This window comes from Mauremys mutica, chromosome 18 (genome assembly GCF_020497125.1).
Source record: "Mauremys mutica isolate MM-2020 ecotype Southern chromosome 18, ASM2049712v1, whole genome shotgun sequence".
Lineage (NCBI taxonomy): Eukaryota > Metazoa > Chordata > Testudines > Geoemydidae > Mauremys > Mauremys mutica.
In genome coordinates, this window is record NC_059089.1 from 27,310,173 (window position 1) to 27,336,952 (window position 26,780).

General features: G+C 43.8%; 1 protein-coding gene across 2 annotated transcripts in view; it reads left to right on the forward strand.

Annotated features, from left to right (window-relative positions):
• The first annotated feature begins 2,037 nt into the window (after positions 1–2,037).
• Positions 2,038–26,780, forward strand: part of GAPVD1 (GTPase activating protein and VPS9 domains 1) — a 64,227-nt gene continuing 39,484 nt past the window's right edge. The window contains exons 1-2 of one of the 2 annotated variants that reach the window (XM_044992601.1): positions 2,038–2,174; positions 24,587–24,802. In XM_044992601.1, the coding sequence (XP_044848536.1) occupies positions 2,167–2,174; positions 24,587–24,802 (224 nt within the window). In that variant the 5' untranslated portion in view covers positions 2,038–2,166. The remainder of the gene's footprint in view (positions 2,175–24,586; positions 24,803–26,780) is intronic. The other variant, XM_044992603.1, reaches the window with a different exon arrangement.

The window sequence follows — 26,780 nt, forward strand, 5'->3', positions numbered from 1 at the left end:
CCCCCCACCCCTCGCGGCACAGTGGCGCGGACGCGTCAGCGTGACTGGGACAAGGAACACAGTGGCTCTCCCTATAAACCTGCGCAGGCATATTGCCCACGCTCTGGCTGAAACTTTTGCTGAGATCACTGCAGCCGATTACCGCGACGTGATAGACCACATCAATGGGCTATTCCACATCTAGGCTGGCATGCATGCAGCCCTAAACCCCCTTCCTCTCCAGAAACATTTCCACCCAGAAAATAAAAGCCGCTTACCGGTAACCCGCTGCTCTGCTTGTCCTTCTGCAACTGCTGGCTGCTGCGATTGGGTACTTTCCTCCTGGCTTGAGAAGAGCTCCTGGCTGCATGCCCACTCTGGGGTGTCTTCCCCCATCCCAGTAGCTTCACTCGCGTTTTCCTCCCCCCCACCCGCCGCCTCCGCCTCCTCCTGTCCCCCAGCCTGCTCAGAAGTGTCCATCGTTGTCCTGGGATTGGCAGTGGGGTCACCCCCAAGTATCATGTCCATCTCCCTGTAAAAACGGCAGGTCGTGGGGGCAGCTCCGGATCGGCGATTCCCCTCACGGGCTTTGTAATAGGCACTCCGCAGCTCTTTAACTTTCACCCTGCATTGTAGTGCGTCCCGATCATGGCCCCTATCCAGCATGGACCTTGATACCTGCTCAAAGATATCGTAATTCCTACGGCTGGAGCGCAGCTGGGACTGCACAGCTTCCTCCCCCGAAACACTAATGAGGTCCTGCAATTCGCCAGTGCTCCATGCTGGGGCTCGTTTGCCACGTGGAGGCATGGTCACCTGTAAAGATTAACTGATTGCACTCCACACCTGGCTGCAGCAAACAGGAAGGAGATTTTTAAAATTCCCAGGGCATTTAAAGGGCGGGTCACCTGAGGCAAGAGCAGTAGAGTGCAAACTGATGAGCAGAGTGGCTGAACAGGAATTCTGGGATAACTCCTTATTCCCTGGAGGACAATTAAAGCGCTGGTGAGTGTCCACACCTGCTGAGCAGCGCTGGATCACCAGCGCTGCACTCCTTATACCCCAACCGGGATGGGTTTTCAGCCAGCGCTGCAACCAGGGAGTTGCAGCGCTGGTTGTGGCCTGCAAGTGTGGACGGGGTGTAATTGCAGCGCTGGAAAGCCTCCACCAGCGCTGCAACTTGAAGTGTAGCCAAGCCCTGAGACAGCATTGTTAGTTGAGCAGGGTGTTGTCCTTCTTGGCTGACTTAGCTTCTTTTGCTGTTTTTACTTCATAAATTTCTGATCTCATTTGAGATACCCAGTCTTTATATTTAATTACATTTATGAGGAGTCCAATAAAAAGTTGAAATTGAAATCCTGAACTGATGGTTACAAAATCAGAATAGTATCAGATACAAAGTTACATGTCTCAGACAGGCATATTTATGAGGCATTTGTCAGAAGGGTGCAAATTTGACTAAAACAACTCTCTTCTTTTGTGGCATCTACAAAGAAAATCAGTTGTGGTTAAGTAGATGGTTTGCCATTGACCATTGTTTCTGATGCTGACCAATACAATTTGTTCCCTTGAGCTTCCCACACCAGTGCGTTTTACTCACCTGTTTTCTGTAGTTTTACACTTGGATTGCAAGCTCTTTAGGACAGGGGCTGTCCTTTTTCTTAATGAGGGCACACTGACTAGCAAAAAGGGGCCCTGGCCCCTAGGTGCTAATATGAATAAACACTAAAAGTGACATAATAAATGCTCCTTATGCAAGCAAGAGCTGTATTTAGTTTAATACACTTGGCAGGCCCAGCAGCTACACCCCATGCAGTACAATAATACAAAGCATTACAATCAGAAATACAGTTTTTAGACCGCCTGACTGCCCTGCCTACCCGTGCCTGTGGGCTTCTGTGCCAGGCCTGACAATCCGTTTCTGATCTGGTAGCGGCTGCCTGCTATTTCTAGTCCCATTTCTCCCACAGGCAGACCTAGATTTTCTTCCTTTCTCTCACCTCCTCTTTCCATGGCCGGACCCCCGCCCATCTCTCTCCCCCTGGAACTACATCTCCCAGAAGGCCTGGCGCGCACGCCGCATGCGCAGTGACGGGCCTGTTCGTTCTCGCTGAGGGAGAAAGACGCAAGCAGCCGCGGGGTCTCGGTGGAGCGGCGGCGGCTGGAGACGGAGAGCGACGGCGCCACATGCACAGGTTGGGCCCCCTCCCCTCTCCGACGTGCTCCCTCCTCCGGCGGCTGCTGGCCCCGGCCCCGGCGAGGAGCGCGCGCCGCGGGGCCCGGCCGGGGGAGCCCAGGGGCCGGAGGCCGAGTCCTCGCGCCCCCTGCTGGGGCGGCGCCGGGGGCCGCGGGGCCTCTGCCTGCTCTTCCCCGCCACTCCCTGGGCTCGCGGGCGGCCTGCGGCTGGGGGCTGCCAGCGCCTCCCCGCGGAGCCCCCAGCCGGCGCGAGCGGGGTGGGGGGGGGTCGGTCTCCCCCTGGCCCGCGCGGGAAGCGGGACGCGGGACGCGGCAGGGTGCCAGGGTCATGCGGGGAGTTAGCGGGGGAGCTGGGGCCGGAGCCCCCTCAGCGCAAGCCCCGAACCTGCCCGCTGCCCCCTCGGGAGAGAGGGACAATGGCAGAGCAACTCGCGCTCCCGTCAGAGCAGAGCAGGGCCGGGCCGGGCTGCTGGAGAGCAGAGAGAAACCTGGCGAAGCAGCGCCCTGGGTATGGACACGGGAAACCAGACATGACAACGGAGTGTGTGTGTTGTGATGCGTGTTACATTCAGTCTTAGTAGCTGCTTTTGTTTCTGGACAGATGAATGTAGCTCTCAAAAACGTTCAGCATTTGTGGTGCAGAACCGTTCAAGGTCCCATTTGCCTTCGTGCCTTCCCAGGAGCCATTGTTACCTGGCATGTCAATATTTAGCAAACTGCCGTCATTGAAGTATTAATGAGCCGTCTCCTCCCACGGCATTCCAAAGAGAAGTACTGCAGGACCATAGCCCCGTCTGAGCTAAGTCACTGTGACAGTACCAAGGTGTTTTAGAATCAATTTGGGTAGCGTTTATTATAGAAGTCTTGGATATATTCATAGATTTAAAAAGCTGTACATGGAAGAGCATTCTGACTTTCCCACCTCTTGGTTACTGCTGGAATGTATCTGCTCAAATTGAATGCTTTTTCTTTGCTAAGTCATGATACTGAATTCTTCTTTATAGGACTAGCTTTTATGGCATTAAGGAAAACGGCACTGTAAAAATTGCTGATCTTTATAACTGAACATATGACCCTTTTGTTTATTAACGGGCTGGTCACTTTTTCTTCTTGAAGGCTAAAACTGTGGCCTACCATGCGTAAAAGAAACAATCTGAAGATGATAGGGAACGAATTAATTATGGGACAAGTATAAAAGTTTTGAGAGTGAACCTCAGTATACTAGGTAAGAAGTTGGGGAGGAGTCTTTAGAAAAGAGACTTGTACATTGTAAACTGCTGTTACTTCACAGAGAACTTTAAAATATTCTGTCTAGGCATCTTTTTACACATCCCATTTTCATTATTTTATTTGCTCTTTTTATTAGTTTCTTTGTATGAAAATATGGCAATGTTCTGAGAGCGTTTCTGTTCCCTAATTGAAATTAGTTTTCACTTCATCTTTGGTTATAGTACCAATCATTTCTAAAGACTTCATATAGGAAATAAATAGGTGAATTCTTAAGACAGCCATCTGAATTCTTAGAGTGGGACAGACACACAAATTTGTTTCAAATAGCATGTTTTTCAAAGTTTTCTGTGAGGCATGGCACTCTAACAATGACTGATTTCTTCTAACTGTACAAATGTGCTAGATATCAAGCTCATGTGTCATATATGCGTTATTGTCAAAAAGTACCCTGGGAAAAAGACTGCCTAGTCATATTTTGATGGAGTCTGAGGCTATGTCTACACTACGCACCTCTTAGCGACACATCTAAATGATGGGGTCTAAATTAGTTGTTACCACTCAAGAAAGAGATCTTGAGTCATTGTGGATAGCTCTCTGAAAAACATCTATTCAGTGTGCAGGGGCAGTCAAAAAAGTGAACAGAATGTTGGGAATCATTAAGAAAGGGACAGATAATAAGACAGAAAATATCATATTGCCTCTATATAAATCCATGATGCGCTTACATCTTGAATACTGCATGCAAATGTGGTTGCCCCATCTCAAAAAAGATTATATTGGGGAAAAGGTTCAGAAAAGGGTAACAAAAATGATTGGGGGTATGGAACGGCTGCCGTATGAGGAGAGATTAATAAGACTGGGACTTTTCAGCTTGGAAAAGAGACCACTAAGGGGGATATGATAGAGGTCTATAAAATCATGACTGATGTGGAGACAGTAAATAAGGAAGTGTTATTTATGCCTTCTCATAACACAAGAACTAGGGGTTACCAAATGAAATTAATAGGCAGCAGATTTTAAACAAACAGAACGCACAGTCAACCTGTAGAACTCTTTGCCAGAGGATGTTGTGAAGGCCAGGATGCTAGATAAGTTCATGGAGGATAGGTCCCTCAATGGCTATTGTCCAGGATGGACAGGGACGGTTTCCCTAACCTCTGTTTGCCAGAAGCTGGGAATGGGTGACGGGTTGGATCACTTGATGATTACCTGTTCTGTTCGTGCCCTCCTGGGCACCTGGCATTGGCCACTGTCGGAAGACAGGATACTGGGCTAGATGGACCTTTTGGTCTGTTACAGTACGTCCGTTCTTATGTTACAGCCATGCCACAGGTGCACAGTGTAGCCTCTCTTTGTCAGCAGGAGAGAGCTCTGCTGCTGACAAAGCACTGTTCACACTGGTGCTTTTCGTCGGTAAAACTTTTGTTGTTCGGGTTTTTTTTCACACCCCTGAATGACAAAAGTTGTACTGACAAAAGTCCAGTGTAGACAAAGCATGAGAAACTGTTTGACCCTCCTCTTTATCTGCATCTTCTTTAATCAGACTGTGACAACTGCCTATGTGTCTAGCCAGCCTACCTACATCAGTCTCCTTAAAGGGGACTCCTGATTCAGGCCTGTATCTCTTTATATAGCTACGGGCTTTCTTACTCATTTTAATTTGAAGCCTGCCATCAGGACTTGTCCCTTACTGAATACTTTCTTAAAGAATATTTGCCCACTTAAGATCTCCCTGGTTTGTGCCCTGCATCTTGGTAGGACTGCAGGATGGTACTCATTTGTACATCTTCCTGTTCCTAGTTACAAACTTCTTCAAGATCTCATGATTCAACATTTTTAATACTTAGATCCAGTTTCTATTGTACAAGGCTGCCACAATACTTTTATTTTCCTATTTCATAGTCCTTAAGTATTTCAGCCTAATTGGATATTTTAAATCACCCTTTACTTGCAATTCTCAAAATGCAATAGAAAACTCCTGAAGGGGTGTGTGATGGGATGGACTAGGCCCAAAGGCCCCTGCTGGAGGGTTCTGCCACATCCATCACAAGGAAGGAGCAGTGGAGAGGTCCTCCAAGCAGGGTAGAGTGGCTGCAGAGGAAGCAGCCGATCAGGGCCCAGGAGGGCCATATAAAAGGAGTTGCAGAGCAGTAGTCAGTTGCTGCTTGGAGAAGAAAGAACCGCAGGCCTGGCAGTCTGGAAGAGCCGCAGGGCCACAGACAGTTTGCTAGCAGGGACCAAGGGAGCTCCTGGCTGGTTGCTAGGAATGAGTAAGAACTGAGCCTGGGGAGGGCTACGGGAAGATAGTGTCTCCAGGGAGGAAGCCCTGGCGATACAGCCCCATACCAGGGCTGGACTACTTAAAAACCAAAGCCCAGGGAGGGCTAGAGAGAGAGACACTACCAGAGGGGTACTGAGATTGGCCCCAGTGGACCGTATACCCAGAAGGGGGTTGTGCTGGTTAATATGCAGACAGTGTGACTCAGCCGGAGTGCTGTGTCACTGAGAAACCCCCCTGAGAACCACCCAAAGGGGTCGCCAGCACTAAAGAACGCAGACACGCCCAACCAGAAGGGGGCACTTGTGGTGGGTGCCAGCCCCGTTACAGGTGGTTAATCTTCACGGTGTTGCTGGGAAAATAGATCACTTTCATTGGGCGTGTCTGAGGATCTAGTCACATTAATTCACAGTGATTCTGTAATCCCCAGTGCCCACAGAGACTCTCACTGACATGGGGCCACCCATGCAAAACAGCTTACAGGATAGGGCCCTAAACTTGTATGACATGAAAACAACCTTACTACAAAAAATGATTTTAGCATCTTGTTATATACAGCTTATTTGCAAATACACACTTTTAAAGAGATTGTATATAAATATAGTTTCTCTTTCCAGCAGATGCAGAATCCTGCTAATGTGAAATAAGCCCTTATTTGCTTAATAACTTTAAGAACCTCCCAATCTCTTATATTCTTTGGGTAGAGTGTCACGTAGTAAAATGTTCTAAAAATATAATCACGTATACACATTAGAAATATATTAGCAAGGAAAAGCAGCAGAGAGTCCTGTGGCACCTTATAGACTAACAGAAGCGTATGCTCCAAAATGTCTGTTAGTCTATAAGGTGTCACAGGACTCTTTGCTGCTTTTACAGATCCAGACTAACATGGCTACCCCTCTGATAATTAGCAAGGAAGATACTGCTGACCCTTTATTAATGGGCCATTTTTAGCATCTGTTGTCTTTGTTATTACTTAAGATGCAGACAATTGTAGTGGTTTTTTTTTTTGCTTATGTCATGACAAATTTAAATATAGTGGTACTGTATGTGGTATTCACAGAGTTATAAAGTTTGACGTGGTTTAAGTAAACAGAGTTTTTTAATGTTTGTCTAAAACGGGGTGGGCAAACTTTTTGGCCCTAGGGCAACATCTGGTACAGAAATTGTATGGCAGGCCGGGTAGGGAAGGCTGGGGGAGGCTATGCCTCCCCAAATAGCAAGGCATGGCCTGGCCTCCACCCCCTATCCAGCCTCCCGGAACCCCTACCCAATTCCCCCGCTCCCCACCCCTGACTGCCCCCGGGGATTGCCGCATCCTATCCAAACATCGCTGCTGTCTGCCCCCAACCATCCCCCCCAGGACATCTGTCCCCTATCCAATCCCCCCTGCTCACCACCCCCGGGACCCCCGCCCCATCCAACCTCCCCTGCTCACCACCCCGACCTCCCCCCCATTCAACCCTCCCTGCTCTCCCCGCCCCACATTACCTGTGGGGTGGGGAAAGGGGGGGCTCAGTCCTTTCCCTATGCGTTTCCCCTGCTCATTTGGCTGCTTTCCCTGGCAGTCAGGCAGGGCTCATTCCTTGTCTGGGCTTGCCTGCTGGGGAAAAGGGCCAAGCATGCTGGGGGTGGAGGGGGGCTCTGGCTTGCTCTGCCCCTGTCCCTGGCAGCAGGGCCCAGGCCTCTTGACCGCCCCCCTGCTCCTCGCCCCCTCCCCCCCCGAAACTCCCTCTGACCGCGCCACCCTGGAGCACCAGGTCTGGCAGCAGTATAGCCGCGCTGCCTGGCCGAAGCTGCAGCCATGCTGCCCAGGCACTGGGGGAACTGAGACTGCAAGGGAGGGGAGCAGAAGAGGAGTGGCCACGGGCTAGCTTCCACCCGTCTCACCGTGCTGCTGGGGAGTTGGGCTGGCTCCTTCGCAAGCCTGTCCTGACCCCACTCCCTGGCAGGAGCTCGGGGGCCAGAGGGAAGGGTCCTGCCAGCCGGATGTGGTCTGCGGGCCGTAGTTTGCCCTCCTCTGGTCTAAAAGGTCACCTGCCTTCCCCTTGTCAAATATTTCTTGTGAACTTTTGTTTTTCTCTGTAAATTTAAATAGTGTAACCTGTGAAAATGGCATCTTTACAAATGTGGTTTTGGGGTGGGGTTTTTATTCTTTTATTATTTTTGGTTTTTTGAGTAGGTGAAAATGTTCCTCTGGGATTAAGCTAGCAATTGTGGAGTCTGAAAGTTTGTGGTCCTCTCTTGTAAATATAGACAATCTTAAGTTTATCTGTTTTTAAGTGTTATCAAACTTAAAGCCTTCATGCTGTTTATTTACATTTCGCAGATACTGTTTGTTTATTAATAAGTAAAAAAAAAATGTTTGGTGAGAGGGACTAATTCCCCACAACTTCATGGTTGTGTGTGATGACAGCATTTCCACAGACTTTCAAAGCTGACTTTCGTTGAAGCTGAGGTGATAGAAAATAAATTGGAACTGTGCTACAATGTACTTTGGGACTAAGATCCAAGTATAGGGCTTTACATCTGTAAATGAGAGAGAGCAATTGCAATGAGTTTTATTGGTAATATCAATATTTATTTAAATTTATAAAATATAAAAAGATGCCATTCTTAAAACAGTAGGTGTGTTTGACATAAATTAGAGGCAAATAATGCTAGCAACTAATAGCCCTGAACTCCCAACCATCACACCATCCTCAACCCCTATCAAGTTCCTCTTACTCCTAAGGTCTTGGCAAATAGATATGCTTTGCAGTGTGCTCTGGAGGTCAGCAGATCTGGGATGCTTTGGACCAGGGAGAGGAGGTTGCAAGCTGCTCATGGAGAACAACCTATTGCCAGCCTCCTTTCTCTTAAATCCAAGGGATTCCAATTTGTGCATATCTGCTGTTGCAAGTGTGGTAGGATGGCATAAGAAGAGAGACAATGCCTTAAGTAAGAATGTACAAGCTATTGGGTTAATGACCATTTTCTAGTAATACCTCCACTCTTTTTTTTTTTTTTCAGCACAAAATGAGTCATCTAAAAATGGTTATGTCTACACTGCCCATCAGTGGGTAGGGTTAGTGTAGAGTCATGCAGCAATGAAAAGCAAGTTGCATCCATACTGGAGAGTGTAGCTATCCATGTCAATGAAAGGCTCCATCAACCAGAGGCAGCTGTTAAAAATAGTGTAGATGTGGGAGGTGCTGCTTGGGCTGCAGAGAATCATGTAGGATATATACCCACAGGCTTCAGGCATACCTTTATTTGCCCTAGCAGTGCCTCTCTGTCTGCCATGGTCTTTATCCCCTTCAAAGGGGGGCTAACAGTGTATGTACTTTACATGCCGCCATACATGGTGTGCAGTGTAGACATAGCTTTAGACACTGCATAAGTCCATCCATCAAATGATCGATGTACTCTGTAAAGGGGTCCTGAACATTAAGGGACTTCCTACCCGCACAAAAAAATCCCACCTCATACTTTAAACTATAAATTATTATTATCCTAGATTTCAAGCTGGGTTGAGGCTTCCACCAAAGACAATACTTTGGAAAAACAAAGCATCTATTCTGTAGGAAAAACCCTGGAGATAGATGTGAATGTAAGCACCGTGTATAGACATTTAGTCTTCTGTTAAAGAGAATATGCTATCTGAATTTTAAAACATTGCTTAGATATGATAGTTGATCTCCCTAACTCCTGAGGTAGGGTTATGAAACTAAACTAAAAATTTGTTATACTGTGTGGTTAGTAAAGGAGGAAGACATTTGCCTTTTTGCCTATAGGAAATGTACGCAAAAGGTCACCAGATAGGTGTGTGTTTGTTTTTGTTTCACCACACTAATGTGGACACACTTGATTACAAACACCACTATATTCTGATACTAGTTGTATTCACAAATCTTCCTTCCCACTCCAGTTGTGCTAAATTGTGCCCAGGAATAGTAATCCTGTTGAATAGACAATACATTCAGTGTTGCAGTGCAGCCAGTGGGCACAAGTGAATTTATAATGCGAAGTTGGGTTAGTCTACTATTAAAGTTGAGGTTTGAAAGTTTGAGATGCTGGTTTTTAAAGTTTAGAACTCAGTTCATATAATTTATTAAGCTATCTTTTATTTACAAGTAAAATTTTCAGCTTTTACCTTTTTAGCTAGCTCTTTGAGACACATGCCATTTATTTAAATTCAAATTTTGTTGCTTTTTAGCTGTTACTGTATATGTTAATGAGACAGGAAACATTTTCTGTTTTCATGTGGGACAAATTATCAGGGAACCCAAGCAAGCTTGCTTAGGAGATATTTTTCAGTTTGACGGAATGGTTCCAATTTTGTCTTGGTTTGCCCTGCCTAGATTTGACCTGTCCAAACTTGCTATGGAAGCTGAATCCTGTGTGGGCGCCGTGCTAAAAAATAACCTGAAGCAAGAAATGTTCCAAGGGAGAAGAAAAGAAAAAATAAAACTTACTAATGATCTTTACCACTTTGGTAAATAATCCTTATAAATTTTGTTTAATGGTTTTTTTTTTTTTTTTTTAAGTGAAGCACAAGTATTTTATAGAGCTGGTGTTTTCTTTACATTGCAATACAAAATCAGACATGTATTTTGTATTAAGCATTAGTTGAATTTTCAGTCATCTAATTCAATATAGTGGTTTTTAGGATTGTATTGCTTTTTATCTGCCTGTCCTAGGTATTTCTAAGGCGTTTATCACCTTGGTATCTAAGCACCATATCCCCTTTTTCTTATGTTGTGACAGCAGTTGTCAAATGTCATGTCATACAGGTATGACAAAACATTTCAGCTCATGCTATCCAAGAGCATCATGATGTGTTGTATATTAACATTAATCATTGTATTACAGTACATTTCTGTGGCTTGTCATTCTTTTTTAGTAGTGTTTAAGCAGCCTCATGATAATTTACAGCCCCGATACCAAAAAACCACTTCAGCGTATCTACATTGAAATTACGGAGATACCTGGATTTTTCATATTAAATTCCTGCTAGTTGCTTAAATTCTATTGTTTCTGCAGCCACATGGAATTTAAACTTCTGTTTGTCACAGAAGTGATTTAAATATCTGGATTTTATAAACTTTTGTCCTTTGGACAACTGTAAATAAACTTTCACCTCTTCAAGTTGATAAGTTCTTTGTCTGGGACCATAAGGTGATTTTCATGAGCACTTACAAGCTAACACAGTTGGGCAATTATGACTTTTTGTATTCCATAGAAGTTAATAAGAACATTCTTTAAAATTCTTGTCCTGAATGCTGGAGTGAATTGAACTGCTCTGCAGTACAGGAAGGTTACAGCACATACAATTGTTTGCTCATCATGATTTCTTTAGATAAGTAAGAAGGGAGGAACTTTATTTGATTTGTCTCTTTTTCCAAGTAGCTGGGTGTGACGGGTTGGACCCCTTAAGGTGCCACCTGATGTGCTGGGATTTCACTGCACTTGCCTGTTCTGCCAGCCAGGGCACCCTTTTTACCTGTCTTGCTGAACCAGGCTATTATGCCTCCTCCAGCACACACACAGGCAGGGCCACACCCAACTGCAGAATGAAACAAACACTGAGATCAGCTCTGGGAAGCCTGAGTTTAAGGGATTTACCCCAGCACTCAGGTGTCCACCTCCCTTGGAGTGCAGCTCCAAAGGTATATTATGAAATCCATCCCCTCCCTCAATGTGGAGGAAGGTATGCATACCCCCGCCCCATTATGAATTGCAGAAATGGGGTTATATTATAAACAAGAAATACCTTTATTAACTATAAAAGGTGAATTTTAAGTGGTTAAAGAGAGAGTAATCTGCTTTGTTCTGTTTGCTAAGCAAATAAAACAAAACACACATACTAAGCTTGTTTCACTAAATAAATTGGTTACAAATAGTAATTTCTCACCCTAAATATTGTCATAGATAGATTACCGAAAGTCTTGAAAGGCAGCTACGCTGGCCTGCAGCTTGAGACTTCAGGTATTTCCACTCAGACTGGACCCCCTCTCAGCTTGGGTTCAGCCTTTCTCCCGTCAGTTCAGTTCTTGCTTCCAGGTGTTTTTCAGTGTCTCTTTGGGTGAGGAGGCAGAGGAGAACCATGATGATGTCACTCCCCTGCCTTATATAGCTCTTGTGTATGGTGGGAACTCTGTCTCCCAGTGGAAGAACACTGGCATTCCAAGGGGTGGGTCCAGTACCAGGTGACGCTGACCCATGTCCCTGCAGGGCTGTGGCAGCCATTACTTGTAGGCTGTCTGGAGCGTCCACAGAAAGACTACGCTCTTTCACGTCCATTGTCTTTGCTATTGGGCCATTAGCCCTGTCTGGATTTTTGATTGTACCTGAAGGGCTAGTTGGGGGGTGACACCCAAAGTAATACATTTGAAATAGATACATAGTCAATATTCCTAACTTCAGATACAGAAATGGTACAGGCACACGCATTGGATACTCACATTCAGGAAATCCTAACCTTTCCAATTATATCTTACATGAGCCATCTTGCATAAAGTGTATATCAGTTATGTCATTCATTTCATAAGCATATTTTCATAAAGAATATGGAGTGAAATATCACACTGGGTGTTTCAGAGCAGGCTGTATTCCTAATATTTGTATTTAGAGCAGTGAAAGTGAGACTGAGCACAATCATTTATTTACATTGTTGTTCATGAGCTTCTCTTTTTGCTGAATTGGAGTTGGTTATTTTGGTCACTTACGGAATTTAGTAATGTTTCTTTATGCAGTAGTTTGAAGCCTTCCAACATGCCATACCTATCAGATGCATTCCTTTACTTTCATAAGGACATGTCTATACTACAATATTAAGTCAACCTACCTTATGCCGGCATACAGCCACTGCAGTAATTACATCGCTTGGCCTGTCTACACTTTGCTCCTTGGGTCAGCGGTGTGCTTCCTCACCAGCAGCATTTGTATTGAGTGTGCTGTCAGTGTGGGGCATTGTGGGATGGCTCTTGAAAGCCAGTAACAGTCGGTGTAAGCAATGCAGTGTTTACTCTAACACTGTGTTGACCTAACTACATCGACCTTGACTGCACGCCACTCGTGGAGGTGGAATTAAGTCAGAGTAGCAGGGCAGTTTCATCAGCAGGAGCAAAATTTAAGTGTGAAGACTTCCTTAGTTAGGTTGACGTAAGTTGCCTTGTGTCGACCTAACTCTGTAATGTAAAGGTTCACAAGCTATATCTTAGGGCTAATCTGGTGGTGCCGTGGCAGCGCTTTAACGTGGCTTGTGTGGTCATGGCAGAGAGCTCTCCCAGCGCTCTAAAACCACCATCTCCACGCGGGGTGTAGCTACCAGCGCTGGTGCACTGTCTACACTGGCGCTTTACAGCGCTGAAACTTGCTGCGCTCGGGGGGTGGGGCATGTTTTTTCACACCCTGAGTGAGAGAGTTGCAGCGCTGTAAATTGCCAGTGTAGATAAGCCCTGAGTCTTCATCTTTAGTTTCCAATCAGTTTGCCCTGTTACTCCAGACTTCCACATGACTTTAGAAGCATTGTTGAAAACTGGTGAGTGGGAGCAGTGCCTCTCATTGATGCAGTGCTTTTTCCAGAGGCTGAGTTCAGTAGCAGTCGTTAGCAGGCCAATCAGCTTAATTTATGGAGGACTATAAAACCATAAAAGCTGCTGATACTGTTTTCCGGATGAAATAAGATTGACTGCACCATGTGAAAACCCAAATGAATTAAAACTTTTTGTCAACACAGTTGAACTTAATGGCAACTGACTCACCAGTTCACAGCTTAAGGCTTGTACACGCTAGCGCTTGCTTCGATATAACTCAAGTCACTTAGGGGTGTGGAAAAGCTACCCCCGAGCGACAAGTTATACCAACCTAAGCAACGGGGTGGACAGCGCTTTGTCGGCGGGAGAAGCTTTCCTGGCAACATAGCTACTGCCGCTTGGAGAGGTGACAGGAGAACTTTCTCCCATCGGAATAGAGCGTCTGCACTAGCAGCGCTACAGCAGCGCAGCTATGTCAGTACAGCTGCACCACTGCAGCGATTCTAGTGTAGACTAGCCCTTAGGGCATGGCTACACTGGAAACTTCAAAATACTGTCGTGGGAGCGCTCCCGCAGCAGCTCTACAAGTGGTTTGGCTCCCAGCACTCAGAGCCTGTTTACACTAGTGCTTTAAAGCACTCTGACATGCGCTCAAGGGGGTGATTTTTCACCCCCTTGAGCCAGGAAGTTAGTGTGCTATAAAATGTAAGTGTAGCCAAGCCCTGAGTCTCATGCATCTAGACTTTGAATGGTCTTTTATTGTGTTTGAATTTCCATCACAAAGAGACGGACACTTTTTGCATGTTCATTTCAGGAATCCTAATGCTAGAGCCCATGAGCCGTAGTTAGCCCAGGGGTGGGCAAGAGTATTTATCAATACGGATGCTCATAAGTGTCATTATTCAAACTTTATATTGTTTTAGTATTGAAGTTCACAATAGTAATAGCGTAAAAAGCTGCATGACAATGGAGAACCTCTCAACTATTCTGTGCTTAGGTGTTCTGTCTCTTGATTTGATGGGAATAATACAACTGAGGCAGACATCTGCTGATGAATGTAGTATGTTAGGGAAACTACAATTTTTGTATATTTATAAATACATTTTTTTTCCTCTTGACAGCATAATACACTTTAAAAGATTATCTTGAGGTAAACTGATATGTTCTGCCATGTTGTGGCACTCTAACTTGTCAACTTATTTTTAGATATACTGCACTCGTGTCAAGATACTAAAAATGTGTGTGGGAGTGTTAATTTGGATTCTGAGCATCACCTGATATCAAGTCACTCCTTTGTGGAGCCTTCTTGGAGTAAAAACATGCTGTGCTATTCTGATAATCAGAATTAACTCTAAATTGTTGTCTCTAACATAAGCCTGTCCTGTATTTTCAAATGAATATATAAATGCACCAATGTCACTCGTAAAGCCTTACTTCAGTAATAAACTTCCCATCCAATCCTTTCCATAGCCACGAATGATGATCCTACAAGTAAGAAAACAGACTGATTCAGGGGTTAAGTATATTGAATCTTCTTTCTAGCCACACAAGAAAAACTTCTCCAAGATCACCTATAGAACCATGACTAGCAAAGTTTGAATTTATATCTTCAAATCCAAATCTCCCAAGTCATATTTGCTGCAAGATGTCAGATGATTTACTTGAGTTCTGAGAGTGAATCTCCACAGGGGGTTTAGTCTGAAGCTTTTTTGATGCATGTCAGGTGACTCTCAGTATGCAAGTTGCACCAATAGTATGCACATGGAACCCCTGTTCTATTTTCAGTTTGCATCATGTGAACATAGCATAGCCTATGAATTTTCAGCTTTATTTAAAGGATTTTCTGTGTTAAAGTCAATGATTCTCATAATAGATGCATTGTAAACTGTTTTATTAGGAAATAGACTTAAAACTTTGTTTTTTGTTATCAGGGATGGTCTAGACAGTATTTGGTCCTGCCATGAGGGCAGGGGACTGGACTTGATGACCTCTCGAGGTCCCTTCCAGTCCTAGAATCTATGAATCTATGAATGAAACCAGTGGAAAAAAATCTATATTTGGAAATGCCTTTAACTAATCTTCTTAAGTAACTAGATGCTCACAAACTTTTAACTACTGCAACGGGGCAAACAAAACTCGAAGTGCAACAGTAAGGACATTTCAAATACAACAATTTGCAGTGTTGGAGGGAGGTGCATAAAGTTAGACAAGTATACACCTTGTTGCTGGTGGTTCTTGTCCACATGGGTTCTGGGATTGAGTGTCGTGGCTCAAAATTCTCATGGGCATTGCAAGGCTCAAAAGAGCTGGACATAAGTGCAAGTGTTCTTAGTGTCTACAGCAGTGGTTCTCAACCTGTTGACCATTGTGGGCCGCATCCATACAATATATACTACCCGTATGGCCCTGAGGATGTCACATGAGCTGCAGCTATGTGCTTATTGGGCTGCTAGCAGGTCGTAGGTCGATAACCACTGGTCTAGAGCTTGGAGCTGAGAGGTGAATGGGAGCCGCTGGGAGCATTGCTGCAGCGATGCAGAGGTTAGGAGTTGCTGCTTGTCCCAGTAGCCAGCATTGTCCAGGGCCTGAAGGACATAACTGGATCCCAAGTTAAGGGACTGCTGGCCTAGCGGGCGCATGTTTTCCAGGAGGGCATTCTGGCTCGGGATAACATCTATGAGTTGCCTCTGCATTTCTGTCTTTTTCCATGCTCTACTTTGTCATGGTGATGCTTTCCCTGGCCACTGCATTGCTGTCTTTGGCCACTGCCACAGTCTCCTAGGAGAGCTGCATTTCTTTCGTCCTCTGGGTCCTCGTTTAGAGCCTCCACATCTCACTAGCCTGGCTTTCCTCTGTGACTGTGCCAGGAGTTCTACAAACATCTCATCCTGAGCTTTGCTTTTTCTCCCCTGCAGGTTGGCCAGCCTACTGGAAGTAAATAGAGGCCCAGGCCTTGATGGTCTGGCTGCTGCAGGCATTGTGGTTGTGGGAGTAGGAGCTGGAAAGAGTCACTTGTTCATATCCCAGACTAGTCATGGTAGCGCTCCCCCTCTCTCCCCCCCCCCCGTATGTATATGTGGCTTTATCTCTCTGAGCTTCCTCCAAAGAATGGGAAGCGATCTGCATGTATAAAGGGTAGTGGGTGCATTTGGCTTTGTCTGTCATATCTGCTTTCAAGCTGTTTGGGGTGGGGTGGTTGGAACTATGTTCCAGGTTTGTTTTTGTGGTTTGTGTGCTGGAGATGCTTCTGTGGCATTGGAGCCGTAAAGGGGAGAGGTTATGGAAGGTGAGCTGGATAGCAATCTCCTTTGGGCTGTCCTCATTCTCTATGATGTTACACAGAGGCACATGACTAGGAGGAGAGAATGATCTTATTCAGGAAGACAAAGGGCAGACCAGTGAGAGATGCTCAGAAGTTGTTCACCAGGACATTTCCCCGAGAAATGCTGGAGGAGTGGAAGGAGCTTGCAGTCTACAAGGGTCGGGGGCATGGATATGAGGCTATTCCCTATAATGTGCAAAACAAAATCAAGGTATTTCTTAGTCTTAAGTTCTGCTGTATCTCCCGTGCAGACATGGAGAGAGTGCAGAGAAAAATAGAAGGGATCCTACAATAATTGTCAGCTACAATGCATCTTACAGGGCATTTGTACCTCAGTGGGGAGCAATATTGTTTGTGCCTTGACCGGGCAGGCAGCGTACACTTATACCTCATAAATAAATAATAGGAGATATACCAATCTCCTAGAACTGGAAGGGACCTTGAAAGGTCATCGAGTCCAGCCCCCTGCCTTCACTAGCAGGACCAATTTTTGCCCCAGATCCCTAAGTGGCCCCCTCAAGGATGGAACTCTCAACCCTGGGTTTAGCAAGCCAATGCTCAAACTACTGAGCTATCCCATCCCTTGTGTAAACTAACCAAATTTCTTTTCCTATAAGCACTGTCTCAATAAACTGAATTGTGCACAAATGAATGCTTTGTTATTCTCAACCCCCTGCTTCTGCAGCAGATTTGAACACACTGTAATTCTGCCATGCTGGCAGGTACCATTTTGAAGCAACAGAAGGAGGTGAGGGGGAAGGAGGCAGAGGCTCTTAGCTAACATCTGTCAACAATAATAATGAATAATAAATTGTAAAGATAGGTACTTACCTACTGAAGTTCCCACCAGGAGGTCTGACTTCCATCCTGGCCTGAGTTTCTGGTGGGGATTCAGTCTCATCCAACACAGGGCAGAAATTGTGGCCCATTGTGGCAGGGCAGGACTGGGGCTGGCTTTCCAGCTGGCCATTGTCAGGCTCCTGACTCCCAAAAGGATCCCGGCTCTCAGGGGACAGCTCATCTTCTGATGTGTCGAGCGGGTCATCCTTGCTGTGGGGGACAGCGTGGGTGGCAGCTCCAGATAGTGCCTGGGTTGGGTTGTACTATAGTTAAGTAAAATCTTGTCCAGTTAATTAAAAAAAAAAAAAGTGGACAGATCCCATTCCCCTACCGGATTGTCTCTTTTTATCCCTTCTGTCAACATACTTTCTTGTGAGCTTCTAAGTCTTTATCCAGCACTGGTTGGCATCTTGTGAATAGCTGCTTTGTAATGTCCATGAAAAGGTCCTTATATGCGTGGCTGGCCACAAGAGTTTCCTGAATTTATGCTTCACTCGAGATGGTGAGGAAGTCCAGAGTGTCAGCACAGCTCCCAGTAGCTGCATGTGGCATGTTGTGGGGCTTTTGGAGTGCGATTGTGGTTGTATCACCAGTATAATGGTACAATGGGATCCAAGAGCAAATTGGCAACATCTGGCTCCGCACCGTCTTTTCAAGAGGAGAAGGGTCACCCTGGAAATTTGGTATCACGAAAGGGAGGGTACACAAGTAAATGGACAGGTCATCAATGGTCGACCTGCAAAGCATTGTGGGGTAGCCTTTGAAAGCGTGCAAAAAGTGGCACACAGCAATTGTGTGCGCATAAAACACCAAACAAAATCCAAAAAGTAATCCTAGTCCATTATGTGAGAGGGTTCCAGTGTTCCTGATTAAATGCAGAAGTAGTGCTCGGTGATGAGTTGGGTCATTTGTATGCAAGCATTTTCAAACTGGATTAACTAGATTGGATCCAGTTTAAAACTCCAGTGTTAAACAAGCCCTCTGAGAAGGAAGTAGTTATTATCTGAAAGACTTTTGTTGGCTGATCTTGTTGGCCTGATTTTTACTGGGAAAAGAAACGTGTTAATGTAAGTGAGCTAACATGAGGTGAAAACTAAATGAAGATAAAACAGATTATATTATATAATAATATACACATACAAACACAGTTTTTACACGGATTAGCAGATTAAGTTAAGACTAACTTCACCTGCTGTGTGTAAAATTTGCGAAATGCTTTATCTTCATTAGGATTTTACGTCAAGCTAGCCAACTCAAGGTAATGCCTCTTGATTTTCCCATACAAGGAAGATAAGACTAATGAATTTAAAGCTACTTCCCAGCATTGTTCATGAATTTGGGATGAAACAACTTTTTCCCTTCCTGGTTTGCTGATCTGGCTTTTGGAATTTTCAGGTTAATGAATGAGGGTGTGGAGAGAAGTGAGGCATGGTCTGAGTCTGGAGTATCATAAACTGAGCTCCGCTACTGACTCATCCTTGTCGTATTGGGCAAACAACTTTACCTCTCTGTTTTTCCAGTCTGTAAAAATATAATTCTTTACTATCCAATCTCCTCGGAAGTAATTTTGTTTGATATTTGTGACATTCCTTGAAGATGAAAAGTCCTACATAAGTGCTAATTATTAAAATCTCTTTTGAATTCAAACTTGAGATATAGTCTGAAAAGTGACCATAAAAATGATTGTGTTCTTCTCACTTGTTCTGTTTATAAGAAATTTTTTTTTTTTTAAACTGTCAGCCCTGAAAACTCAGTTTAGGAGTTGAAAGTTGGGCACATGCATCATAAGTGATAAAGATTCTTAAGGCTATGTTCTGCCTGGGGTTTACCTATAGAACTCCATTTTCTTCAAATGGTTCTGTACATCAGGTGTAACTTAGGTTAGAAGTTGATCTTGAAATTGGAATTTAGTTTAGTAAGTCATGAATGTATGAGCCAGAATGAAATTCAGCTTTCTCTCCCATTGCTGTATTGGCTCTGAAGAGCTAACGGAAATTGAAAAAATGATTCTCAACATGACTTCATGTTAAGTGATAATATGGACACCATTGGAAAGAAAAAGAGGGGCAATCTAGAGAAACATTATGTAGAACAGGTTTCAGAGTAGCAGCCATGTTAATCTGTATCCGTAAAAAGAATAGGAGTACTTTTGGCACCTTAAGTTAGTCTTTAAGGTGCCACAAGTACTCCTATTCTTATTATGTAGAATAGTAGAAAAAGAAGCCGGAGCCATGAATATGGCACTCAGAAGCCTGACTGACCAGCACAAGTTAACAATGGAAACTGGTAGAAATCCTGTGCACCTGAGAGCGCAGGAGGATAAAGAAAGGAGGAGATAAATTTTCCTGTTTTCTGAAGTATCCACCTCACTCCTTCACCCATCGCCCCAACCAAATAAATAAGTTGACAGGACCTGGTTCATATTGATTAACTTGCAGTCCTGGCTTTCAAGCTGTGGACAGTGAACTTTGGTAAATGCTTTCTTTTCCTGCCTCATAACTAAGCTAGTGGGGTTGGAAATATGCTGTCTATCTTTTATGGAAAGTATGTTTGAAAGCTCTTGTGCTTGAAAGCATTCTGGGTCCAAATTCTGCCTTCCTGCGTGCCATGCAACTCCAGAGTGAATTATTGGAATTTGGCCTTAAGTCCAAAATATTATTTGTTTCCTATATTTTTTGCTGTTTATATTCCAAAGAATACACACTCCCATCTTGCTGTCTGCGTCAGCTCTCAGACACTCTGGGCCAAATTCTGTGCTGACTTGCATCTAGTTCAGGAAATCAAGTTGGCACTGAATTTGGCCAGGTATGTTTCTGGAGAAAATGTGGTTAAATATGTCAGTCAGAACTCCAGCTCACCTTGTGCTTGAGTTAATTAAAATGCTGGTGTCACTTTGAACTCCAAGTAGGTCCTCTGTTCTATATCAAGGGATCCCAGGAATCTAGGACTGTCAGAAGATTTTTGTATTGTATGCAGATTCTCAGAGTTGCCTTAAAGTTATTTAACTGCTTTGAAATCCTGACTCACCTTTCTAAAGCTAGTTAAAGGATATTTCTAGCTTTTTTTCAGTACAGTTTTGTGAAGGAAAGATGAGTGCACTGATCTCTTACCTTTTTAGAGAGCTATCATTGGCAGTCTTTTCTTCATAAATAACTTTCTGGTTATACTTTCTCATTTCCTCCACAGTTGAAGGTAATGTTATGACTAGCAAACAAGAGGAGCGTGTGAAGAAATAGCTGGCTTCCTTCTTACCAAAGCTGAATTTGCATTATCGCCTCCAACTACTAAATCTAACTGCAGGGATTTTATCATATAAAAAAATTTTATGTTTTAGTCACAAAAATAACTCTTATTCAAAAGGTGAGCAAATTAAGTCCTGAGAATAATGAATAACTTTCCAAATAACATAGCAAAAATGTTTAGTTTAATAAAAAAACATTTTAAAAGTGTTTTGACCTACTCCAGGTTCCAAATAGCATGTCTTTACATAATCGAAAATTCAACTTTCAAATGGATCTCTTTATCCTACAGTCTTTAATACTGAATAAAAGCATACCAGCCCTGTTTTTAAATTATACTAACTATTAATTGGTGGTGAAAAGAATTGAATAGTTTTCCTGTATTTCAGTTGCCATTGTGAAAGAGGTTGCCTTTGCAAAGTAAAACTTCTCCCTAATAACAATTTGTAAAATCTAATGAAAATGTTCCTTATTCTTTAATGCGCGCGCACACACACTCTTGCTGTACAGTCCCCTTTTGAACAAAAAAACCTTTTGTAATGCATGTGCGGGGGGGGGGGAGACAAGCTCAACAAGAGATTGTTTTCACTATTAAAAACAGACTTTGTGAAACCCTATGCAAGTATTTGAGATGTAATTTTACGTTAGGGATCTGAAACTCATCAGATGCAGGTTAATTATAAAATGTCATCTATAATAGGGGAACTTTGCAAAACTAGGAACTTGCCTCCCCCCAAAACGTACACAGTGCATTGTCTCTCATCCAGAATGAGTTAAAATGAATTAAAAATTCTACGCCATGGTGCCTGGGTACTGTAGAGATGAGGGCCGTAAAAGTATCTAGGCAGCTCTTTAACTTATCCTGGTGTGGTTGTGTGTGTGTGTGTGTGTGTGTATATATATATATATATATATATATATATATAATATAAATCAAAATTTGTATGTTATAGCTATCTTGTTTTAGATCCATGTGCTGCAATACCTTGTAAAAACAGAGGAATACAGTAACATGTCAGTATATACATAATTTTTTCTGGTCACCTGGAAGTTGCTTTAACATAGGTATATGTAATCTATTTCTTGATATTTACTGTAAGCATAATTTGTTGCAAGAAAGTATTTGTTAGAAACCTTATGCTGCTGGCACAGTTCTGTCACATTAATAGAACTTCTCCATTCATTTAACGAGGCAGTCACCTTTACAACTTTTTGTAAAGGTACTTTGTATTCTTCTTGGAGTCTTTTTGATTTAATGTATCAGAGGGGTGGTAGCCGTGTTAGTCTGTATCCACAAAAACAATGAGGAGTCCAGTGTCATCTTAAAGACTAACAAATTTATATTGGCATAAGCTTTTGTGGGTAAAAAACTCCACTCCTTCAGATGCAACTGAAGAAATGTTTCTTTTTGGTATTTTTTTTTTTTTTTTTTTACCCACAAAAGCTTATGCCCAAATAAATCTTAGTTTTTAAGGTGCCACCGGACTCCTCGTTGTTCTTTTGGTTTAATATCACCTTCAAGTAGAGAGATGATCTCAGCATGAACTACAGCCTTTGGATTGATTTTTGTTAAGGATACTCTGAGTCTCCTTTGCAAGCTTAGAAAATGCTTTGTAAGTTGAGGTGTTCAGACATTAGCTGTTTAAACCTTTCTATATATAAAGATTATATATGACGGCTATTTATGGTTTATCTTCCTTTTGGATGATAGGGTTTTGCTTGTCAAGTCGAACCATTGGTGAGGGAACTTGGGTAAGTAGTTGTTGGTGACTCATGCTCTTGAACCATCAGGGTTTCTTTTTAAAATTCTGTGCCCAGTTAGGGAAGCTAATAAATATTATTTGGAAAGGATCCTGTGGTTTAGTGCTTGGTGTGGCTGGAAAGATCTTTAAAAGAGTATAAAGAGGAGAGTGATATGCCTGCAAATCATAAATCATACTCTAGTTCCCCGAGTGTGGGGGCAAGTAGCATTGTGAGATCAGGCTTCACTGAAGGTGCTAGAGCTGATAGGGAACAGGCAGGCATTCCATTTATTGTATTTAAGTACCCATCACCATAGTACTTGGGTGCTCTGTCTAACATATACAGGGTGATGGAGCTGGTCATAATTCTTCCTGCCATACGAACACTCAAAAAGGGCTACATCTGATGGTGAGGAAATGAGTGGTCAGCTAAGGTAATTTTCTTTGTAAGAAATCAGGTGAGGTTAATGGCTGCTCAGTTTTCTTCTCTGTAATTGTGCTTACACAAATTATATTGTCCATGTTAATATGGTTTTCACAAATGATTCCTCAACATCTTAATTTAAATAAATAGAGGAAAAAGGGAAATTTCTTTTGAATAACTTGACCATTTTATCACATGTCAACGGCAGTATGCCTCATCTATCTAGGCGTTTAAATTGGATAGTTAGGACATGTTAGCTAACAGGTGCAAAGACCACACCTTTAAATCCTAAACTAGACAAGTTGCATCTGATTAATATTGCAATATCTGATTATATCATCATATAGTTACATATTTGGCAAACACTTCTTACCAACCTTCATTAAATTTCTAACATAATGAAAGGTTTTAAATACTATGATACTTTTTTGGTTTATTTAGCCATTAAAAAGCAAATAAGTTGTTCACTAAATACTTAGCTGCTGTTGTACTGTAATGGACTGTTCAGATTTCCTTTCCAGCTTGAGGTTTCTTCAGTTTGTTTTGTCACTTAGAGAATTTCTGGATCATGGCCTGCAAGTACATTCCTGTGAGTTGGGATGTTTGAGGAGACATTGTTGAATGAGTTCTACTATTGAATAGCAATGCATTCTGTGCATGTTTATGTATGGGTGGTGCTAGTTATAAGTCTCTAGCAGAAAAGGCAAATTGAATAACTTAGAAGACAGAATCCTCTTTATTTCACATAAAAGCAGGAATTTCTGTCAGTCATGGGGCTACTAGACCCAAATACTTACTTTAAACTGCAGCATAGCTTAGTATGTGTTCTGATAAATCTTATTCACATGTACTCCTTTGCTCACTGAGCACTGACCTGACCATATAATATGTCAAAATGGGACTCCTTTTCCCCTTCTGCCTCCCTCTACCTCCTGTATGATTGTCTGTGGGTCATCATGCTGGCCTCCACCATTAGAAATTAGAAGGGTAATCCTGAGGGTGTTCTCCCTCCCCCACCTTCCCTCACCCCAGTGTGGCACTTTGGGGAGAGCTTTGCTGTTATTAGTGAAAATAGAGTAATGTTCAAGTTACCAGAGCTGAGGGCAGCTTTAATGTGTGTGGAACTGGCCAATATGATGTCACCGAACCCTGCAAGTGCATGTGAGAAATTTTGAAGATCACATTATCAACTTGAAGTGTTTTACAGTGATGAAGGATGGCCCAATAACTAGGGATGTTGCCTGGGGTTTGGGAGGTGGGGCTAGATTTAAAATTTGTATTAAAGCTAATGTTAAAAAATTATAGAATACATAGGTTCAGAAAAGAGTGTCTGTACATCTGGGTATAGTGTTTAGATTGTCCACAAATACAAAGTTTGTTTTTAAAGTCATATGATACATAAAGTACATAATCAGCAATAACCCAAACTGAGGTGAATAGATTTAACAATACAGTTTAGATATTAGAATCCGAGTACTTGGGTACATCCCTCATGAAAAGTTGTACAGAGATTTGGTTGTGGAAAGCAAAATATATCAATGAGTGGAGATTGTCCCTCAGTAACTGAGAATTAGGTTGGTTGTCCATTTAGAAAATACAATCCAGGAAGAAAGTAGGGATCCATGAGGAAAATCAGGATCAAAGATGGATACTATAGTTACAGTAAGTCATAAACTTACAATTATCACTGGTTCTTAAATTTTATCATGAAGTTTTTGATAACTTTTCAGTATTCAAATTCTTTTTGTCTGTTGGAGTTTTAACAAATAGAAGCTATATATAATGTGAAATTCTTCATGTATTTTTCCTTTTGCAGTGAGTACTGTGTAGTCCTCTCACCCTCAAAGATGGTGAAGCTGGATATTCACACTCTGGCTCATCACCTCAAGCAGGAACGACTCTATGTAAACTCAGAAAAGCAACTCATTCAGAGATTAAATACAGATGTATTGAAGACAGCTGAGAAACTGTACCACACAGCGTGGATTTCCAAGCAGCAAAGGATTAACTTGGACAGACTTATCATAACAAGGTGACACATGCTTTCTGGAAAATTGAACTCCTAAACTCTTGTGAATTCCTTTCATACTGTATATTGAGCACAACAGATGATTCTAAAGACAAAATTTTAATGGCTCTAAAACCATTCTAAAAAATTATTCTAAAACAGGAAGTCTGAGTTGTCTCAGATTTGCTCTTAAATATGATGTGACTACTGGTAGTTCACTCTACCTTTTTTTATTATTTTTATTTTTTTTGGCCTTCCTCTGTGTGTGTGTGTGTGTGTGTGTGTGTGTGTGTGTGTGTACATGTTGCATCTCTTCTGATTGGTAGTTCATAGTAAGAAATTGTTTTTATTATTAAATGCTGGAATTTGTTATTGTAATGAAGCTCATACATTGACTAATGTTCACAGTTTTTTTTTTTTTTGAAACTTACAATAAAGATTGTAGATGTTAACTGCTATCTTTTTTTTTTTTTTTAAAGGAAAAATTCTTGCGGTGTATTTTTTTTTTTTTTTTTTACTCTATTGTCTAGAGCAGCATTTTTCAAAGTTTGGGTCGCAACCCAGTACTAGGTCGCGGCATGTAAGGCTCTGGGTCGCTCTGGTCAGCACAGCTGAATGGGACGTTAAAAGTCCCGTCGGTGGTGCTGCTCAGCTAAGGCAGGCTAGTGCCTACCTGTTCCGACACAGCGCTGCGCCCTGGAAGCAGCCAGCCGCAGTTCTGGCTTCTAGGCGGGAGGGCCATGGGGCTCCGTGCGCTGCCCTCGCCCCAAGCACTGGCTCCAAACTCCCACTGGCTCCAAACTCCCACTGGCCAGTTAGCAGCCAATGGGGGGGGCACTGCCTGCGGGCGAGAGCCGCGCAGAGCCGCTTGTGCACCTCTGCCTAGGAGCTGGACCTGCTGCTGACTGCTTCAGGCGCAGCATGGTCTGTGGTGCCAGGACAGGCCGGAAGACTGCATCTGCACCCTGGCTGTGACGCTGACCGGGAGCCGCCAGAGGTAACTCCGTGCCCCAACTCGCGCCTCAATCTCCTGCCCCAGCCGTGAGCGTGCTCCTCCCAACCCAGAACCCCTTCCTGTACCCCAAGTCCTTCATCTCTGGCCCCACCCCAGAGCCTGCACCCCCCAGAGCCCGGCCCCCCTTCTGCACCCTGAGCCCCTGCCCCACCCCTGAGCTCCCCCCAAACCTGGAGCCCCTGCTGCACCCCAAAACCCTCATCCCTGGCCCCACCCCAGAGCCATAAATCCCAATCCCCTGCTCCAGCCCAGAGCTTCCTTCCACACTCCAAGCCCCTTATCCCCAGCTCCGTTGGGTCCCTGGCATCAACAGTTTTCTTCAGATGGGTCCCCAGAAAAAAGTTTGAAAACAACTGGTCTAGAGCTCCTGGTAATGGATTCAGAATGCTGCTGCTTTTAGATTTCATAATTTGTCTATTAAAAATTAGGGCTGTCGATTAATCGCAGTTACTGCATGCAATTAACTCAAAACAAATTAACGTGTTATTTTTTTAAATGATCCTTAATCTTGCATCTCTGGAGATGGGATGTGGTGGTGGAGGGGAGGTAGGCACCGCCTGTGCCAGTGGGCAGAAGGCGGACAGGGAGAAGAGACTGCAGGCAGTTTGGGAGAGCTGGTTAAACACCTTCTGAGGGAGGAGGAGAGAAGAGCCCGGCCTTAGGGGGGTGCGAGGGAGGCTGCCCAGGGTGCTGTGCTGGAGGGGGTGAAGGGAAGAGGAGGGAAGTCGCTACATGCCTCTGGGAGAGGGATACCTGTGCTCCACTGCTGCTCCTGGCCAACCTGCTCCAGAGCGGGAGCCTGCCTCCTGTCTGCTGCGCAAAGTGGGGGTGAGGGGCTGATGTTGGGGTGTCCCCCTCTTCCTGCCCATATACCCAGTCGCCACTGAGCTGAGGTGGGGAATCAGGAGGAGCCTGTCTGCTGCTGGCTCAGGAGTGAGTGCTGCCAACAGCAGCTGCTGCTGGCTGAAAAAAGCATTCAAGCGTCTG